Source organism: Odontomachus brunneus, unplaced genomic scaffold, assembly GCF_010583005.1.
Source record: "Odontomachus brunneus isolate Ranch 3 - 2012 unplaced genomic scaffold, Obru_v1 Obru_scaffold_121, whole genome shotgun sequence".
In the NCBI taxonomy this organism is placed as follows: Eukaryota; Metazoa; Arthropoda; class Insecta; order Hymenoptera; family Formicidae; genus Odontomachus; species Odontomachus brunneus.
Genome location: NW_022639571.1, coordinates 114989 through 137756, shown reverse-complemented (window position 1 = coordinate 137756; position 22768 = coordinate 114989). Strand labels below are relative to the sequence as shown.

Genomic DNA, 22768 nt, shown 5'->3' with positions numbered 1-22768 from the left:
TATATATATATATATATATATATATATATATATATATATTTATAAAATACCACAAATATTGATAAATGGATGTTGAGGTAATTAATAAATTACAGTTCTTAGTTGGCTTAATATAGACGTCGATATAGATATATTGTATATAGATTTGCTATTGCATGACGCCCTACTATAAAGACAAAACTATATAATGTGTTCCGGAAATTAATGCGAAATAAAAATCCTAATAACAAATATAAAATCGTAATGTCGTAAAGCATATTGCTTTTATCACTATTTCCAATATTTTATATACAATTGCAGGTATATGCTTTCAGTTAGGATTCCGATCAATCATAATCCATTAGACATTAACTACCCAGATAGCCAAACCTGTGCGAGCAGATTTTACGCAGAGTCTGTCAACAGTGTGTGCTGACAGAATGGCAAGAAACTGCACACAGAAACTGTTTTAGCAGTCTCTAACGACAGATTGGTGACAGACTGCGCGCAGAGCCTGTCGACAGACTCTGACGACAGACTGACAGCAGATTGCGCGCAGATTCTGTTTTCTAGATAGGCTATTTAATTCTATCAAGGGCCATATGTACGTTATTAAATGGGACAGTTTCACATACACACCATGTAAAACTGCTGCAGAGGAGTTAAGATAATTATATTGTGCAATAATTGTACACATATACAATAAAAAACAATGTTTACATTTTAAAATTGTATTATACATTTTTTATAAAAAAGCAACAATAATAGAGAAATAACGAGTACAAGTATAAAATAGTACAACGATTAAATGGCCATTTAAAGGCGTACATATGTCATCCCTGATAAAAATTGTTTTTATAATTTTTCATACAATTTCTCATCTTATTATTTTTTTTAATGTTGTTATGTCATTAAATCTGCACGATTTAACCGTCATGCAATAAGTACTGAAGGCAGCAGCACCGAATAAAATATTAGTCTCGCTATGTAAATAACTTTTACAGAATTTTTTTGATGGTTTATTTAAAAATATATCATGCTTCGATTTTGATAAAACTTAATACAATCTGAACGGGACGATCGACCAAATTAATTCGCACATGTAAAAGTACAGTATTTTATTAACATGATGGAAAAATGTCATTATCTACTGTTTTATTGCAGTAATTTGCTATACAGTCCTTGGTAAAAAATTAATTTCGAATTATCGTGCCGGTCTCTCTTACATTATTTATACGCTAAACGGTTTCGTCTATATTTTGCGGTTTAAAAAGCGAACAAATTATAAGATTTTTCTTCCTTAAACTTTAAGTGGGCAATACAAAGCGCTTTTTATCAAGTGAGGAATTGACGTAGTGTCTAAGGCGACGTAAGATTATCCAAAAGATGTCTTCAGTTCAAGTTTGAATCTCACCAGAGAAAATCTTAAAAATGATGAAAAAATAATATAGAAAAACTTTTTTTTCATAGTATTATAATATATGAGTATTTATGAGAAAGCGCTTATTCTATGAGTAATTATGAAAAATCATGAGAAAATTTAATTGAAGAACCTAGGAAACGACAGAATCTGCGCGCAATCTGTCGTCAGAGTCTGTTCGCAGATCCTGTCAACAGTCTGGCGGCAGATTGAGGACGCAGATGTCTATGGATCTGTCGACAGATCCTGCTCGGATTCGACAGATCCTGTCGACAGTCTGACGTCAGTCTGCGCGCAGATTGCTTACTGGGTATTAAATGTAATTCTTTTATATATTTAACTTGTAAATTAGTTGATGAAGAGTAGACCTTTTAAACAATTTTTTTCCTTTTTGAAACAACTCACATGGTATCCGTGTCTTAACTTTTACAATATTTCCGCATCCAAAGAATATCTAACATATGTAATTAAAATATTAGGTAATGGTTTTGCGATATTGCAGATATTATAATATTTCAACTTTCTTAAATATTATATTTTTCACTATCTCTAGTAATTATGTAAATTATGTATACAAAAGGTAGACCAAGGATTTCAAAGGAAGGCATGTATCAAGGCAAATATTATGTACATATTATTCGAATATTTTTTTTTATATTTTAGAGATATATATTTGCGCCGTATTTTCAAAATCTATATAATTAAATTGTTTCTTCCATAGTAAAATGACACTAAAATGCCATTTTTATAGTTTTCTATGGTTGTAATGTATTCGTTTATTATTATCAGTATTCTTTAAGCAAAAACAGTGACAAGTACAATGTCTACAAATGAACATAAAACATATTTTAAAACAGACATGTTCTGTTCTGCTTTTATTACTGAATGTGTGTACCCTTACGGGAAAAACCATAAGAAGAAACTACTGAGAACAATATAGGAAAACTGTTGAAGCACTATTGAAAAATATTGAAATACTACTATATACATATTACAACACTATTGGAAAACTATAGAAACTTATTAATTTTATAAATAAGTTTAATATAAGTTTTTAATAGTTAAAACAGTAGTATTTTCGTTAATCGACAAAAATACTACTGTTCTCAATAGTTTTCTTATTATATTTTTTCGTAAGTGTACATGAGTGTACGCACATTATGTGCAATACAGTTGTAGAAGTATGAAAATGCTCCGGATACTACGCTTATTGTGATATTTGATACGTAAAAGAAGTTATTCGGTCATATTTGGTACAAAATTCTACAGCTGACTTTCTATTAAAACGAGGCGATTTGTTACATTTATTTAGCGGTTATATATTAGTTATTTCGGTAAAAAATTGTATCCGGAGCATTTTATAAGTATGTAGAATAAATTGCAAGCATCATTTTAATGATGTATCTTTTCATTTAGAAATTTGTAGGAATTGTGGACACGGTTTCTTCATTTTTGACATCATCAATCCAATAGAGCCACAGTGACTGAAGAGTCTTAAAGAAAAATTTTTCAAAGAAGATATTGAAAACGTTTTACCATTAAAATAAAAAATTGTGTAATTATTTAAAATATTAAAAACTGGGAATACACTACAATCCGTTAGTCCATTTTTGACTCGTCGAGTAGAACTATATATGCGGCGACGAAAAGAAGAATTTTAACAATTATACTACAAAGTATTCCACATTCCACAAATACATATGCTCCACGAATGCATGTATCGGGTGAGTCAGTAACTATTGTCATTTGGAACTTCTTCGAAATCAAGTTGGCTTTCAAATCGAAGTTAGAGAAATCTTATCTAGAGAAAAAGTGTCTTATGATGATAAAGTTTTTTCTAAACAGAATAATTTCGCAGACCTCTCTCTCTCTCCCTCCCTCCCTCTCTCTCTCTCTCTCTCTCTCTCTCTCTCTCTCTTTCTCTTGGGGAATTTTATATATTTTTCTTTTAAATTATACACAAATATTCTACAAAAGATATGCTATTATAAAAGGGAAGTTATTAAAATAAACTATTGGGAGTGTGAATAAGTTCTCGCCGTTTTTTGTGAAAATAAATCCTTTATTTAAAAAAAATAATAAAAAAACAAGTCAATTAAAGTATTGCCCATCGCTGGAGACTACTTTTTCCCATCTTTCTGGCAGCATTTGAATTCCACGTCGAAAAAACGACACTTCTTTTGCGGCTATCCACGAATCGATCCATTTTTTCGTTTCTTCATACGAAGTGAAGTGCTGCTCAGCCAGGTCGTTAGTCATCGATCGAAATAAATAGTAATCAGAAGACGCAATGTCTAGAGAGTACGGCGGGTGGGGTAGGACTTCCCATTTTAGCGTTTCTAGGTATGTTTTGATCGGTGACGCGACATGCGGCCGAGCGTTATCATACAGCAAAATCACCTTATCGTGTCTTTGCTCATATTGCGGCCGTTTTTCTTTCAATGCTCGGCTCAAACGCATCAATTGTCGTCGATAGAGATCTCCTGTGATGGTTTGGTTGAGTTGGAGCAGCTCGTAATACACTACCCCCAGCTGATCCCACCAAATGCAGAGCATGAGCTTGGAACCGTGGATATTCCGCTTTGGCGTTGATGCTACTGCTTCGCCGGGCTTAACCCACGATTTTTTACGCTTGGGATTACTGTAGTATATCCACTTTTCATCACCAGTCACAATACGATGTAAGAAACCTTTCCTTTTTTGTCGTTGAAGCAGCTGTTCACACGTGACAAGACGCCGTTCGACTTCTCTCGGCTTCAGTTCGTATGGCACCCAAGATCCTTCCTTTTGTATCATTCCTAATGCTGTCAGACGTTTCGAAACTATTGTTCGATCAACTCCTAATGATTTTGCAACATCGGATTGCATCTGACATGGATCTTCAGCAAGTAATGTTTCCCATTCTTCGTCTTGAAACTTTTTTGGTGTACAACTGCGTTCTCTATCTTGAACATCAAAATCATCACCATTTTTAAATCGGTTAAACCAATCTCTGCATGTTCTTTCCGACAGAGCATGATCACCATAGGTTTCTACAAGAATTCTGTGTGCTTCAGCTGCAGATTTCTTCTGAATAAAGTAGTGCAGTAAAATTCCCCGCAAAAACGGTTTATTTGGTACAAAATTTGACATGTTTTACACTACGAAAAGAAAATGTTCTTTATAGGTTAATGAAAAGACACGCACTGATTTTAAACATAGGTTATAGAACTTCAATATAGATGCGTCATCATCTTGAATTGTACACACAAAATTTTTATACCGCCATCTGATGGTGAAACGGCGAGAACTTATTCACACTCTCAATATTTCACAATATATTTCACAATAATTCAAAGATTTTTATATTTACTGAAACATATATTTGATAACGATATTAAAACATATACCTGATACTTGATTTAACATATACCTAGGTTTCTTCTGTCATATTTTTCATAATTTAACAATCAAATTTACTAAATGGTTTACTTTTATCAGGAAAAGAGTGAAACCGTTCTGTACATGAAGAAACATGAGATACACGATATCTAGGTTGAGATATAACATCATCTCTTTGCATTTTGATACGTGGTGGCTTTGAAATTCCTACATCTGTTCAACGCATAAGAATTGGCGAAAATAATCATCTGTTTCTCGTACGTCTGTAGTTTACGTAGCATTTGTTTTTCTGTTACACTCAGAGATCGTAGTCTTGATCCAATCAATTGAAGTTATCTCTGTTAAAAATTGTTTCATGTATCCGCAAAAATCTGCATTTGTTGTGTAAAGTGCCGCACGCTGTGTATATCTTTACAGTAACAGATCTTATAAGTTTTCACAGATTGCACAATATGAAATTCTCAGCGTTTACCTTTTTGCAAACGTGACAAATTTTAACATGAGAGAAACTATTATAATTACCAAGGATGTTTGACATATCAATTTCTACCATTCTAGAGGTCTCATAGTGATAAATTTTATTTAATCAATAATTTATGTGTATCATCAATTTAAAAATAAATTATTTTTGTGCCAATGTGCTAGTTAAAATCAACGGACAGTGTCTAATCCGTGATAAAAATATGCTCCGCGAACATGTCCAGTCATTACTAAAATCTGCTTGAAACTCCATAAATACTCCACGAATATATATAACCGTTACACTAAATAGAATGTCACAAATAAGCTCATATGATATATTTATAAGTTTTTATCACATGTAAATAGTAAAACAAAAAAAAACACAACAAAGAGGAGAAAGTTGCGAGTTTTGAAACTATTGTTAATACATTGAGAAAGTGAGAATTTGAATTATTTTTGTTTTAGGTATGTGTTACTGATGAATATACCTACAAACTACCCAATTATATTCGCACTCTAAGTAAGGCGCAATAGTATATGAAAGAATTTGTATTATGTTAAATATTGAATTATATTAAAACTTCTCTGAGTTAACTTTATATAGATATCATTATAGGAAACTTTTATACAAGCTAAGTAAAAGATGTTTTACAATTTAATCTAAAATTTTATTATTCTACAGCTCAGTAAGATTACGAAACTATAATAACCAATACAATGTCGAAAAAAGTTATTACGTAGTATTATATTCAATTTTCCTTATAACATTTTTTTGTATCTACTTTATACTTTTCTATGTACTTGTTTTAATTATAGAAGATGATAAACTATATTCCACTAAATATTATCTGTCTATTATGGTGAATCACTTAATATTATGTTGAATGTAACATTTATTAGGCCTTTTTAATTTAATTTATGGTAAGCCAAATTTTTTTCCTATACAGTTCATAAAGCACTGTTGCTCTGATATTTCCACATCAGAATATTGATTCTTAATTAAAGATAACATCTACTGTTAAAGCATTGTGTGATCGTGTTGCAACGCTCATAAATTTTAACTTTCCGTTTATTACGCAAATGAAATGTGCAACAATATACACTATTTTAACACGTTTCAAGACAATTTTTAATAATCCAAATATGCATTCTTTTTACTGTAATATTTGCATCTTATTTTTTAAAATCATATTTTTAAACTGTAACTTTCCTACTCAGATTAAACGTACTATTTTAAGAAGTTTCTATGTATCTAATATATTTGTATATTATTATCTGTGACTATTATAAGTAAAAAACATCGCAAGTACAATGAAAAATGCCTTTTATTAAAAATATTCATAATTTGTTTTTACAAATAACACATATTTTATATCATATATAGTAATGTTATCAACGGAATGCTAAAATTGTATACAAATATTCCAAATCGTTTAGTAAGGTCTCCATAAAACAAATGTGTTACGATAGACAGTTACATAATCATTACGAAAATATACAGAACCAGTCTCCAAATCCCTCCATGGCCTCCAAGATCTAAAAGGATTTTTAGCATTATAGAGAGGTTGTAAATGCGAACCTAAAATTTGTTTTAAAATAGACACGTTCTGTTGTGCTTTTTCTTCCGATGTGGTAGTTAAAATTAACGGACAGTGTCTCATCCGTGATAAAAATATGCTCCGCGAACATGTCCACTCATTACTAAAATCTGCTTGAAATTCTATAATTATATCTGGTTCTCTAAAGGACGAACTAGCTACATACATATGATAAAATGTATGATAAATTTCAACATGAATCATTACATTCCTTTCCTTGCATAGAGAACAAAGTTCTATGTCATAATGATCCTTCTCAAAATTTGGTCCTACTAGTACAATTGTTAGGTCCTTTATGTTACGTAAAAGATGTAAAAGGATTTCCCAAGCATTTAAATATTCTCCTTCTAAAACATTTAATGCTACCATGTGCATGACATATTCAGTTTTAAATTTTTGATGTGGATATAAACTAGCATTCATTATTCCATAAAAGAATGTTAACGGACTTGACACATAATCACAGTATAAATATTTAGAATTCATTGCATCTATAACGTTTTTTTGTTCGTCAGGACGCACATATAATGTAATAAATGTCTTCATGTCATTAATAAATTCTGTCCCAGGAAAATCAACAAATTTTTTCACATAAGAGAATTTACATATAAGAGCACCGATATTAATGTTGATATACAATATAAACAGTTGGCATTTTTGGTTATGCAAACCTTGAAATATCTGTATATGGTCAATGCAATAATATTCCGAATAACACGTTTTGCAATGTACCAAATTAATCTGTCTATGACAAATAGAGCATGATTTTTCAAAAAGAATCATCTGTTCTTCATACGGCTTTAGCTTACGTGGAATCCATTTTTTAATTGTGCTTAGAAATTGTTGTCTCCAATCAATCCAATCAGATAAACTTAAAGCACAGTCTCGGTATATTTTATTTTCTTGTAAAAATCGGTTTATATATTCACAAATCTGCATATGTTGTGGACGATGCCACAATCTGTGTTCATGACTGCAATAAGAGATCATATCGCACAGACTACATGATATAAAAGATCCATTGTTTAGTTTCTTGCAGACGTGGCAAATGTTTTCGTGAAAAAAGCTATTAATATTATTAATAGGTAAACGGAATTCGTTCACATCAATTACTTTAGAAAAATAACTCATGGATTATTTTGTTTGACGTATAATATCAATTTAAAAATGAAGTGTAGAACGTGTAATTTCTTGTAATAGAAATAATGTAGTTGTCTGTTCACAGTAGATTTATAACTGAGCTGTTCACAATTCAAATCTATAGCAGATGACTGTAGAGACAACTTTAAATAGTCTTCTGGTTCGCTAGTTAATATTGACAAACTGATTTGGGTATTTGAAAATGTAACGAAATACGAATAACCGTTATTGAATAGAATATTGTGCGCATAGTAATAGGCGCGCATGGGATCCTTATCAATTTTTATTACATGTAACTTGTGTATATTGGAAAAAAAATATGTATATAATACCGTAAAAATTGATAATTGTACGTTAAGTTAATTAATAAATTACAAATCTAAACTGGCTTAATTTGGATATTGATATATTTTATATAGACCAAGTGTATGACGCCTCACAATAGAACACAAAACTTTATAATCTTATTCTGGAAATTAAGGCGAACAGTAAATCCTAATAACAAATATAATATCGTAATGTCGTAAAGTATATTTTTTTTATTGCTGTTTCCAATATTTTGTATATTTTTGTGTATATGTTTTCAGTTAGGATTCCGATTAATCATAATCCATTAGATATTAATTATTAAGTGTAATTCTTTAATATATTTAACTTGTAAATTAGTTGATAAAGACTAGATCTTTTAAACCAACTTTTTTCTTTTTATAACAACTCGCATGGTACTTGTACCTTAACTTTTTCAATATTTCCGCTTCCAAAGAAAATCTAACATATGTTATTAAAATATTAGGTAATGGTTTTGTGATATTGCAGATATTATAATATTTCAATTTTTTTAAATATTATATTTTGAACTTTTTCTAATAATTATATAAATTATATACACGAAAGATAGATCAAGGATTTTGAAGGAAGACATGTATCAAGGTAATTCTTATGTACATATTATTCGAATATTTTGTTTATATTTACTAAGGTATATATATGCGCCGTATTTCCAAAAACTATATGTTTAAACTGTTTCTTCAATAGTAAAATTACATTAAAATGCCATTTTTTCAGTTTTCTATGGATGTAGAGTATTCATTTATTATTATCTGTACTGTTTAAATAAAAACAGTGACAAGTACAATGTCTACAGATAAACGTAAAACATATTTTACAACAAACATGTTATGTTCTGCTTTTATTACTGAATGTGTGTACCCTTACGGAAAAAAAACCATAAGAAAAAATTATCTATTTGTCTACGGCGTTACAGTCCTCAAAAGGACCTTAGCCTCAGAGAGAAGTTTCCTCCACTCCACTGTCTCCCTGTCTCCAGCCCTCGCCCTCCAATTGCGCATTCCTAGTTTATTAATATTCTCCATCACTGCGCACCACCATCGGTGTCTAGGTCTTCCCCTCGGTCTTTTGCCTTCTGTGGAGTTTTCGAAGACCCTCCTACATGGGTTGTTTTCCTTCATTTTGCTGACATGTCGCAGCCATCTCAATCTACTCATTTTAAAACATGTGACTATATCTAAGTTTACGTAGAAATGATACAGCTCTGCGTTCTTCCTTCTTGTCGTTTTCCCCTAGTTTCCTTGCGCCTAGAATTCTTCTTAGAATCTTCCTTTCAAAACGTTCAAAGCAGACATTTAGCATTTCCTGTTTTTAGGATCCATGTTTCTGAACTGTATGTGATGGTTGGTCTTATCAGTGTTTTGTAAATTCTTATTTTAGTGGCTCTGGACAAATCTTTGGATTTTAATAGCCTTGCTACTCCAAAATAAGCTTTGTTAACAATCCTTAATCTTCCTTTGATGTCCGATGTTTCATCGGATCTTAAGAACACTCAAAATGAAAGTTCAACTGAAAGCTAGCAAGGATTTAGAAGTATATATTTGTTGTCAATATTGCCACTGTAAACAAAATGTACCACTTGGGAGGTAGAGGCGTAAGAACTCCTTTTGTCATTCTAGAACTTCCTTATATCTGTATATTTATTGTACAGGATATCTAACGATTCCATGTACTTATTTCGTGTACGTATAGATTTATTTTAACGTTATAGATTGTTACATACATAAATAATTTATTTTGTTTTATACGCTTGTATTCAATGCGGGCAAATTATTATATATCTAACGTTTCCTCTAAACGTCGTATTTTATAAACATCAACGATGTATCTAGCTGATAACCTCGGAGTTCTAACAAGACGCGTGTCATTGAAATTAACTCGGAAAAGTCCGTATTTTTGCCTGCAAAAATATAAACAACGTGATTGCTTATTATCGTACAAATATAAATTTAGCATTCCATCCTGAGAGAAAAATTCAAATAATAATCCCATAATGATCTTACTTATAACCATATTGGCATTGGAAGTTGTCCAGCAGCGACCATAACAAGTAACCTCGTATGTCTGCGTCTTTCTGTATTGCTTTTAATACTTCAGCGAGGTGTCCTTGCAAGTACGTTATTTTAACCTTGTCCACCAAACCGGATTCGGGAAAGCCGTTTTCAGTTATGTAAATCATGAGATGATAATCCTTGTTCAAGCACTGTATTGCCTTGGCAAATACCCGCGGTGCGTTATAATAGGAATTTTAAGTCAATAGAGTTCGTTAAAATGCGAAAAGCATATTTTTCGTTAGGAAGTTAATCCTTTGAGTACTGACGCATCTATGCAAGTTCGCTGTGAACACTGGTACACTTCTAAAAGCTTTCATTTGCATACTCGCTCTCTTAGCTTGTTGATAATAATTCCACTCATAGACTTTTCCGAGTCGAAATTTTGATCCTACTTTCAACTTCAATATTCCATTTAAAGCTTATTTAATACTTTGAAGTCCATATCGATTTCTTTTGATTCTATTTAGCCTACTAACCTATAAAGCAACACTTCAGTTTCGATATGTATTAAATATACATTGATCTTTCAAAATACAGAGCTGTTGGAAAGTTCAAGACAAAATAGAGCTAAAATTTCTCTCCAGCTTGTTACTTTAAGTTTAGAAATTATTTGTAATTAAATCTAATTTGTTTCTATTCTACCTGATATCATTATAGTCAAAATGACAATATTATCAATTTTATCGAGTTCTGATCCGATGAAAAATTTTTCGTGCATAATTATATATAAAATTTATTCTTACATAATTATGTATAATTATATATAACCATATAAAATTATATATAATTATATATAGTTATGTATAATTATATGTACAATTATATATAATTGTATGCGTAATTATGTAAAATTATATATGAAATTATATATATAATTATATATAATTATATATAAGTAACATGTAATAACATGTATGGACAAATTTCATACATAATTACATATAATAATGTAAAATTATATATAATTTTATATAATTTTACATAATTATGTATACGAAATTTTTTATTGGGGACTACACAAAGCATTTTTTCTTACGCTTAAAGGATAAAAAATACATCTATCTGTATATATTTCTGCATCTATTTAAATTTTACCAAGCGTTTATTAAGAAATAATTAAGAAAGTTCGGAATAATTCCAATTTTGCTAAACAGCATAATAGAAATTTATGAAATAACAGAATTATTCCAAGGAGAAATCCCTCCAAACTAATAATTATAATAATATATAACAGAACCACCCAGATTAGATATACTATAAAAAATATTTCATGATAAAATCTAATAATTTTTATTGAAATCTATCTAATCTTTGGGTAGCAATTATTGTGTTAAATTTTTAATATATATTAATTTAACATATTGTCGTTGGGTAATTTTTACAATTTTGCGCTCAATTCATATTCACCTTTTCTAAGTATTAAAATAACAAAATTTATATGTAAATGTACGAATTCTTGGTGACATGTTTTATATGTAAAACAAGTAAGTAGATGTGTACAAAAAGTTGTGTTATTGTGCCAATTTGTTTGATTTGTTGTTAAATTATCCAAAAAATTGGATAAATTAGAACAAATGAAATGTTAAATTTAATATAAAATGAATGTTAAATTTAATACAAAATTTTTGCAGTGTATTAAAAAGAGACACATAGAAGAGAAAAGTAGATTTCTACCTGAGGTTGGACCTCTTCCGTCGCTTGCACGTCCACATCATGGGCATAAGACACGTCGGTAATTCCACTGGCTTAGCGCTGGTTTAGCGCTTTTAGTATTGAGTACGTATAATAATTTATCCCAAGGAAATCCGCTGAGCCGCGCACGTAGCGAATTTGTTCTTTCGTGAAGCTCGGTAGACACGACTTGGCGAAACCTTGTACGCGACTGTAGTTAGCTATCCGTTCCTTCATGATGCGCAAATAATCGCCGTCGCTGCTGAATATCGGATCGGGAAAGTCATTGGTAAACCACTTATTGTCGGTTTCCACTGCGATCACATCTTCCTGTGACGAGGGGTCCTCTGGTAAGGAACACCCACCATTAACTGAGTAACCCACTTTACCTAAACAGCCGTAAATACAATTATTTAGATGTTCTCTAAGCAGAGTTAGGAATGCGTTAATTGTAACACTATTAACGTTAGAAATGCTTTTATTAGTGAGAACTTGATAACGAAGTTATTTTTTCTTATTAGTAATGGTAATGGTAATGCAAATACAGGGTGCGACGCCAAAATCCGGACAAATTATATATTTTTTCCAAACATATTTTTTATTGCAAAAACGAAAAGGTTTACAAAATTTTTTTAACCACATTGTTTGTAAGGCCATAAAGAACACATTTACTCAATATATCCCCCGCTTGCTTGAATGACCGCCTCCATTCTCGGTCTGAAGCGTGCGCAGACCGCTTTATACTCCGCACTTGGTTTCAACATTGCGACTGTTTCGAGATTATGATGGTTTAGTACATGCGTCAAGCTATTTGAACGCTAATCGTGACATCTACTAGTGATATAGAACTGCGAGAATTTCAAATTAAATTTTGTCCGAATTTTGGCGCCGCACCCTGTATATTTTATGAGTAATGGCAACAAATATAATTGTTACTTCTATTGTTATTAGATACATGTACGTGGAATAGGCGGCAACGAAATATAAAGGGGAGGCTTTAGAAACATATTAAAAAAGATATAAGAGATAGTAACGACTTATTACTTTTTCAGTAAAGATAATGGTAAATCTATCATAAGTTCATCATAAGCATCAAATTTATTATATAATAAATATATGAAGATATGTTCCGAATACTAGCAAGCTTGGGATTTCAATTAAGAATATTAAATTAAAATAGATATTCGCTGTTTGCTTTCTACATAAATTTAAACAAAAACTTTTACTTCAATAAAATATTATAATATTTTTGTAAAGAGAATAAATTGTTCCCTTCAGTACATATAATAATCGGAAGTATACCGGAATACGATTTCAATATAACTATTTTTTTAACATAATTTTGTCTTTTTTATGTATATGTATTTGTATTAAGTGGATTGCTATAAAAAAAAGCTATTTTTAATTTTCGCTTAAAGAACGCTCCAAACTTCAACGACGTATTATAAAGTATAATTTATTATAAAGAAAATATTCTTTGTTAAAGATAATCATTACATTAAAAAAAAGTAAACTAAAGAATCATTCTTTAGCAGTAGAATAAAATTTTTCTTTGTAACAAATGTATTATCTTTCTTAATGAGTAAAAAGTAGCAGTAGCAAGTTACCTTTTCAATGATTGCCGAGTAACGGTAACGAGTTATTCTTCCAAAATAACTTTCTTAATATTGTCCTTGAGTAAACGTACATCATAGTTCGTTCACGAATAAAAATGAAATTTTTCTTTCAACTCACCGTTCTGAATGGGACGAAATTCACGATCGTACACTCTGTAAGTGATATACTCTCGCATGAGCAAGCATGGCATGTTGCCCACACAAGTAATCCGCGATTTCCGGCAAGTTTAAGCGCGGTATGAATTCGTAGCTATAACCACCGTAGCAGAGATTATTCGGCTCATGAATGGTCGTCCAGAATTTCACTTGTGCAATATTTATCGTCGAGATTTTAATTCGTCGCGTTAAAATTGCTATTTAACTTGTGGAAGACGAAGAAAACAAATTGATTACTTGTCATATTCGTGATTTATGAAATTCTCCACTATGGAAAGAGTTACGATAATATCCGTTTTCGTGTCCCTATAACACAAAATAATATCAGCCTACTCCAACCGCGATTTAATCTCCGATTCTCTGTTTCAAATTTAGCTTTCTGTATCAGAAATGATTCAACTAACAGATTAATAATATATAAGGCTTTTGGATAAATAATTAAAAAGTAAGAGTGGGTCAATGAGGGTCTAAAACACTGGTTTTACATTTACATTTACATTAACTATACTACACTAATGACATTATAAGCTATATACACACAATAGTTATAACATCGAAACGTTTGTTATAATTATTCCGTATTGTTTATAATACTGCTATCAATGCGTTTTACGCCAGCATTTCGGATTCTCATTGGGCTACTATTGTGTTTAAATTAATAATTGTTATGACGAAACGTCGTTAAAAAACGAAATATTACACTTAGAGAAATATTACACTAGAGAATAGTTAATCTCTCTAACTTATTATAATTATAATTATTATTATTAACTTATTATAATTATAATTATTTTTTGTATCAACCATATTTTTTATTATGTTACACAAAAATGGTATTATTAACATGTATATAAGATTATTATCCCTAACATTATAGTAGAATTTAATTAAGAAAATGGTTTTTTTGAACACAGTTTTTTTTTAAATAATTATATAATAATTAAATTCAATCTTTTAATAATTATTTCTTAATGTAATTATGGTTACAAATAACAAGAAAACATATTTTCCTCAGTGTACGAGTTTAAGAGTTGTAACACATACAAAACATAATACGTATAAACAGATGTATCATAGTAATGATCATGTACAAATATTCAATCAAGATAAGTACATACCTTATTGCCAAAAGTGGATAACACAAACTTAGCATATTGCTCAAACCAGTCGACAAATAGTGAATTAGTTAGACCACTCATTTTTTGCATATCATTTGGCAAGTCCCAATGAAATAATGTGACCATTGGTATCATTCTATTCGCCAATATCTCATCAATTACATTCTTATAAAATTGTACACTATTCTTACTTATATGATTCGAAAAGCTACTGGTTAAAATTCTTGTCCGTGAGAAGGAGAACTTAAACATTTGTGTTTGTGACGCATATGTTATTATGAAAATAAAAATACACAATTAATGTAAATTTGATTAATTGTCCAATTTTAATAGACGATAATTAACACTTTTCAGTTTCCCGATAAATCAATACGAGATCATATCGCTTGTATTTTAGCTGTGCTTCGTTAAAATAATGTTAAGAATTTTGACGGCGAGTGACTAGTGTTAAGCATTAATTAATTAAAATTTTGTTTTATTAAAATAATAGGCAAACAAATAATTAAAGTGGATCAATCGTCATATATGTAATTACAAATAATTTAATGGATTGATAAAATTAATTATTAGTAAATGTGTAGTAAATCAGATCAAAGTTTAATTAATAATTCATCGATCGATTATATTATTTACAATTACGTATATGATGATTTATTAATCTTGACTACTGATTTGTTGATTATTTCATTCAAATAATATTGTAATCGATTAATGTGTAGTAGAATGTATGACTTTGTTCTGTCACATTATCGCCTCATGGAAAGAAAAAATTGATTGAATTAATTAACGTGATTACGAATGAACCATACGCGTTTTGATTGAAGAAAATAGATTTTTTTGGCCCACATTAATAGTTATTACTTGAATCTCGTCTCAAATAAGATACTTAGATTTAAATTCAGAGTTAGATAAAATATTTTTACAAATATAAAAATATCATATATATTATAATACAATTGGGGAACTTTGGTATAACTCTCAAGAAAAATCTGAATACCTCACATAAAAGAAGTTCCAGGTGATATATCAATACAGATCTTAAAAACAAATTTAATTCATAAATAGAATTTTTGACTTTTAGAATATAAAATTTGGTTTATAAATAAAATTGCTGGTTCTTAGAAGCAAATTTAATAAGAATTAAAAATTCTGGGTCATAGAATCAAATTTGATTCATAAAAACTAAAAATTTTATTTGCTAGAATCCAATAAATAGTTATAAAATAAATAAGCAATATCGTGAGTTTGTATTTACATAATTATTATAAATAAACAAATAGTTGGTGTTTTTTATGAAAAAAATTAGTTTTTATTAAATTATTATCAATATTGAAACAACTTTAGCACTTATTAAGGACATTCTAAAATACTTTTCAAAATTTTGTCAGATTTTTCGCTACGTTGTTTTTTATCATAAATATAAATTAATAATCTTTGAAAAATATAGAAACATCATTTTTTTTATTCTAAATCCAAATGGATAGTTTGAATATCTCTTAATGGTATTCTGGGTATATTTTGGGCTATTGAATACTAATTTGCGGCTAGAATTTTCAAATTTTTTAAAATCCAAGATGATGGAACCAATATATGAGAACAAGAAAGAATAGTTTCATTATTTTTGAAATTCGAAACTTTGGCCTCAGATTTAGATTTAACAACCTAAAGAAATGTCATGTAATAATTTTCATAAAGATTAAAAATATTTTAATTATTAATTCGCCATATTGGATTTTAAATCATTTTAAATTTTAAAATTCTAACTCCTGATTCGTAATCAGCAATCCAAAAAACTTCTGAGTATATAGTTTTAAACAAATCGATCTGATAGAAAAATTTATGACACAAAGGATTAATTAACTTAGCAGTTAAATTTACCAAATTTAATTATAGGTTCAATTTAATCGCTGCTTACACGCTTTTTGTCATTCATTGTCGTTCAAAATCATTCGCTACGTCCATCTTACTCTCGACCTTTATCAGTGACGTAGCTAGAAAAAAGTTTCGAAGGGGCTGTACTTTTTATTTTTAAAGCAAAAAAAAGGTCATTCGAAAAAATTTTTTTCACACTTAGCGTAACCCAGAAAATTAATTTCGGGATGGCTAGCCCTCTCAGCCCCCCTTGCCTACGCCACTGTCCTCTATCAATTTCGAATCTGCATGAGTCAGGTAATCCCATACGGACAGTCCTCTGCCTGCGATTTATTTTTGGATTATAAGTTTGAGAATCTTATATATTTTTACAGAATATGAAATAATGTATTATTTTTATTTCTCCGTCACCGTTTTTTCAGTAACAACTTAGTAATGATGTTATTTTTTTTTTATTCGTAACGTTAACAATAATGCAGTTACATTTGTTGGATAGAAACGAATATAATCATTACTTTTATCTTTTATTTTGCATATACAGAATATATCTATACGGAATGAGCAGCGGCGAATTATAAAGAAAAAGTCTTCACAGCTTGATAAAAAAAGTCAATAAAATTACAACAGTTCGTTATTTATTGCTGAATGAGAAATTATAATATTAATATAATATTATGGTTATAACTGATATTTACTGAATTGTAAAGCCGTCAGGCGTCAAGTTACATTTTTTCAGTAACAACTGAATAATAGCATTATTTCTTATTTTATTTTTTATTAGCAACGATAATGCAATTGCATGTTTCGAATATAATCGCTTTACTGTTACTTGAGATAAGTAGAATATATTTACATGTTGAGAACAGTAGCAAAAAGTAATTTTAAAAAGATAATCTTCAAAATTCGACGAAGAAAGTAACATAAAAATTTGAGTTGTTTCTTCTTGAAAAGAAACTTACTTTTAACATTTTCATATCTACGATTTTCCTAGTAAAGATATATTTCACATTGAGATGATTATAGAAGTTCTTGGGAACGCTGAGTCCAAATTTGCTATCAAAATTTAAATTTGAAATGGCGAACTTAAAATGGCGGCAGAGAAAAGCTTAAATATTGATATATAAAATATGATTTTGAATTTAAATTTTTTCTGAATACTAATTACAAATGGAGTATAAAAATTTAAATTTAAGATAACAGACTTCAAATAATGACTACAAAGAACTTTTGAATATCTTTTTACTATAGGTCAAAATTTGCTATTCCGTATATTGATGGTTGTCGATATACTTATGCAGTTATATAATTTTTAGGCAACTTTAAGGCAACAGTCTTACTTGCCAACAAAATGCGATAAATTCTATAAATTCGTTGGACGAGACAGAAAAACATCTGAGAAGACGTTGCCAATATGTTAGCTAAAACTTGAATTGTTTGAAAAGTTTAAATAACCATATATTATCAAAAATATTAAATTTAAAAGTATACTAATTTTAACATGTAAGCTTTATCTTTCTCTTTAAATCGAGTCAAGGTAGAAATTCATAGGAAACTATTTTAAAATTATAATTTTTTTTATAAGTGGGAAACATATATGTTCCGCAGATATATACGAAAAAGTTAAAAGTAACTTTCCCAACCATGCATTTTTATGGAAACATGAGGAATATACAAGATGTGATAAAAAAAAAGACTGGAATTCTGTCGTCGAGCGCGTAAAACTTCACAGATGTAGTTTAAGATTTTACAGATAGATAGCGCATCCTTCTCCAGAAATTTTGTTATGATCAGTCCAGTAGTTATTGTACTGGAAACGAGTGTGTGTTTGTACCGTTCTGCGATTCTCACGCGCGACCAAAAGGAGAACCGTTTAGCGATATGTGAAGAACTGCTTCAGCGTGCGAATACGGATGAAAATTAAAAAAAAAATGTTATTACTAGGGACGAAACATGGAGCAGTTCTTCACAGATCGCTAAACGGTTTTCCTTTTGGTCGCGCGTGAAAATCGCAGAACGGTACAAACACACACTCGTTTCCAGTACAATAACTTCGGAACTACTGGACCAATCATAACGAAATTTCTGGAGAAGGATGCGCTATCTGTAAAATCTTAAACTATATCCGTGAAGTTTTACGCGCTCGACGACAGAATCCCGGTCTTTTTTTTATCACACCTTGTATTTCGTGTGTGTCAATAATATAATTGAAAAATATAAAAATATGTCTTTGATAGGAAATGAAAGAGATTTATTTTTGCTTAGAAAATTCCATATCTTCCTCTTATCTTCATTGTATATCTTACCGTTTGCATTTCATACATCCTCGTACTGAGGCGCAGAGGTCGAAACGCCGAACAAAAAATCCTTTGAAAGACGTTGTTCGATATTCTTTGAGCTCAAACGAAGCGTGTATGGGACCATTCCCAGTATTAAAATCGCCGTAAACTTTATATATTCCATCGCGATATACGTACGTCCGACAAGAAAAATGATGTTACTGTTATCATCTAGCGAGTGCAACTATGTTATAGTGATATTCTACTTGTAACATTTTTGACACGGTGTACTTAATATTCATCGAACGTTGCGTTATCTAGTGAAAAATAGCAAAGTCTCCATAAATATATGAATGTTCTTAGACAAGAGGTCTCGCGCATTTTCATATAAGAAATGAACTGATTGAACTGTCAAATAATGAACCGACTTGACTCACAAAATATCTTATTGTGGAAATTTTTATTATGCATGTTACATACTTTTGCGTGCGCTAGTAGCGCGTAATGACTGCACAGATAATCTGAAACACTGGATTAATATGATTGCCATTATGGACATTCCGCGATCATAATCCGCGGTCAGAATATACCGTGAAATTCGCATGCTGTATGCTAATCGGAAATTTCGCCCAAAGAAGCAAAATTGGACGAACACGAATATATCTTTGTGCCGCGCGCAAGTGATTTGGAAGAGATCATACAAAATATAAATATTTTATCTTATTTATAGGGAATATATACGATGAATCTAGTATTTAAATGCGATTTTAAAATGGGATATGGACAGATATGGATAGATAGTTTCCTTTCTTTCATAATTAATAACTCAGAAATATATGCGGTTCTCGTAAATATATGCTCAATTATTGTCTAGTATTAATGCATACTCATTAGTTGTAAATATTCTACGTAGAAACTGAACAAGTATTTGATAGAGTTTTTATTTAGTGGTTGAAGCAGTTTATTCTGCAATATGTATTGATCCTTTTTCCATACGAGAGAAACTAGGAATATGAAAAACTGCTATGATAGTTTTACTAAATACTCAGACTTGATGAAATAGTACAATTACAAGAATGGTTAAAAAAGCATATATCATTTAAGTTCCGAAAGATATCATATAAAATATAGGAAATATAAAAATGTATTAGACGTCGAAAATTTCCTATGATTCTTATTAGCATTAAAATTTTTCAATTAGGAAACATGCACAAAAAATTAAATACTACTGGTATAAATTTATTCATTTTATGAGCAATAGATATAATTATTGAATCAATTGAGTAGTTTTTGCCTATTTATTATATTGTTTTTACTCAGTAAGTGGGTCGAGATTTTGCGTATTTTGCGTGAACAATAACTGCGGGAAAAGCGTTATATCTTTTTGACTGAAATTCCAAATAATTTTACTCTTCAGTTTCTAGACAAAATCTAACATAACTGTTCACTAACTGCCCAAAAACTACATTAAACCTCTATTAGGATAATACGAATCCTTTATTTGCTATCATTCGTATCTCATAAGTAAATGTGAGCTTCTTAACATCATAATACAGTAAAACAACATTTTCATGACGTAAACAAAATAACAAATTAATTATTGAACGTTTTAAATTGGAGTTTCCTTCTTTTTCTGGTTTTAGAAAGACATAATCGATGTTGCACACATTCGAAAGTTATAATTGATATTTCAAATTCAATTGATATTCTTGATTTTCTTTATTTTTTCGTACACTTAAATTATATTCAAACATCATCAATTATTACTTATCATTATATACAATATTACCGATTATATTTAACATTCATTGTGATTTGAATAATATCAAGCTGTTTAATCCAAGCGTCGCGTTGTGTAAATATTAGTTATAAGTTTGGATGACAATCTTGGAGTCCTGGTAAGATTCGGATTCTTGAAGTCGACGTGGAAAATACCATATTTTGGCCTGGAAAAACGCAAACATCACAGTTGCTCTTATTATAACAAAGTAGATTCTATATTTCCATATAAAAATTAAACTTGACTGATCCAATAATCTTACTGAAAACCAAATGGCAGCTCGAAATTATCCAATAAGGACCATAACAGGTAACCTTGAATATTGACGCCATTTTGTACGGCTTTTAACACCTCTGCAATATGTCCCCGCAAATACGCCACCTTAGCCTTGTCTTCTAAAGCGGCTTCCGAAAAACCATTTTCAGTAATGTAAAACATAGCACCATAATCTTCATGTAAACGCCGTATTAGTTTGCCGAACATAGCCGGTGCATCCTAAATGCGGAAGTTGTATCATTTCAAAGATCGTTTGCTGATGAAGTGAAAAGCGTCTTTTATCTCATCAAGGGATTAACACTTTGACGTTTGCTGTCATGTATGCGTCGTAAAATCTTTCCTTTAGAGCATAAATATTTTTCTCTAAGTTTCATTAACACTTTGATAATCGTTGTAACAAATTTTGCGGTATCACCTTGTAAAGAGATATTTATCGACACTAACATTTCGTGAGATTAAAAAAAATATATTATTATAAGGGAGCAAAATATAAAGATAACCTTATGGGAGTGTTAAGAATGCTCTGCTAGATGTATGCGGTTCGCGTACTTGTTCAATTATTGTCTAGTACAAATGTATTCTTATTAATTGTAAAATTATCGCGTGACATAAGACGAGAACTTGATAGTTTTATTTAGTAGTTGAAGTAGATTACTGTACTAAATGTGGGCTGATTTTTCCTAAGACATAGTATCAGTAATATTAATTCAATAATTTATAATGTACATGTATTATAATATCCATCGTGAATAAATTTAAAACATATTTATTTATATTGCTAAAATAAACTTAAAATTGTGTAAACAATGAGTGAACGTGTAAAAAGGCATTGAACAAGAAAAAGGAAATTGGAGAAAATAAGGCACTTTTCAATTTTGACCATTATGATGGAGATAAGAGCCAAAGTTATAAATAGAAGTTAGCAAAAGACAAATGGAGTATATATGTTAGTATTACAGAATTTCATTACGATAAGGACAAACTATTCTGATGATAACGATACAAATGAAAATTGGCATGATAGCTCAGACTCAGAAATTGATAAAATAGTATAAAGACAAGAATATAAGAATATAATACATATGTAAAAAATGACATATATCATTTGGTAATTATCATTTTTTACGAGTGTGAATGATGTTACATAAAAGATAAAAAACATGAGAATATATAATACACGCCAAATATTCCTTGCACTGTGACTCTTATTAACATTAAAATTCTTAAATTAAAAAATGTACATAAATGAAATAGAAGAAAGACAGATAAGATGAAACACTTTTGGAAAAGTTATTAAAAAAAAGATTAAAATAATTTTTTTCCCAAAAACGATTACACATAAGTGTTTAGTTTAAACTATTTTTTAGAAGTTAGCAAAAAATCTAGTATTTTCTCAATTTAATTAGGTATAATTATAAATAGGAAATTAATTTAAATTTTCGACTTGCTCGAAAGCTGCGGATAAAATGAAACATCTAATAAAGCATATAATCGATTGCAGTGTAAAACAGATATATATATATATATATATATATATATATATATATATATATACAATATACATATATATATATTACTCAATTATATATTACTCGATCAATTATTATAATATATTACATAT

General features: G+C 29.9%; 2 protein-coding genes and 1 pseudogene across 2 annotated transcripts in view; all 3 read right to left on the bottom strand.

The window, feature by feature from the left end:
• Nucleotides 1-6549: 6549 nt before the first annotated feature.
• LOC116849616 lies at nucleotides 6550-8145 on the bottom strand. The gene is made up of 2 exons (XM_032826939.1): nucleotides 7512-8145; nucleotides 6550-7187 (listed from the first exon to the last, which is right to left on the bottom strand). Exons 1-2 carry the CDS (start codon nucleotides 7969-7971, stop codon nucleotides 6676-6678), a joined length of 972 nt encoding a protein of 323 aa, XP_032682830.1. The 5' UTR covers nucleotides 7972-8145; the 3' UTR covers nucleotides 6550-6675.
• A 777-nt stretch (nucleotides 8146-8922) lies between these two features.
• LOC116849618 lies at nucleotides 8923-15437 on the bottom strand (annotated as a pseudogene).
• Nucleotides 15438-20786: 5349 nt separating this feature from the next.
• The window catches only part of LOC116849625 (myrosinase 1-like), an 8357-nt gene continuing 6375 nt past the window's right edge, over nucleotides 20787-22768 (bottom strand). Inside the window, exons 6-7 of the mRNA XM_032826953.1 lie at nucleotides 21134-21366; nucleotides 20787-21037 (exon numbers count right to left, since the gene is read on the bottom strand). Of these exons, the coding sequence (XP_032682844.1) occupies nucleotides 20926-21037; nucleotides 21134-21366 (345 nt within the window). The 3' untranslated portion in view covers nucleotides 20787-20925. The remainder of the gene's footprint in view (nucleotides 21038-21133; nucleotides 21367-22768) is intronic.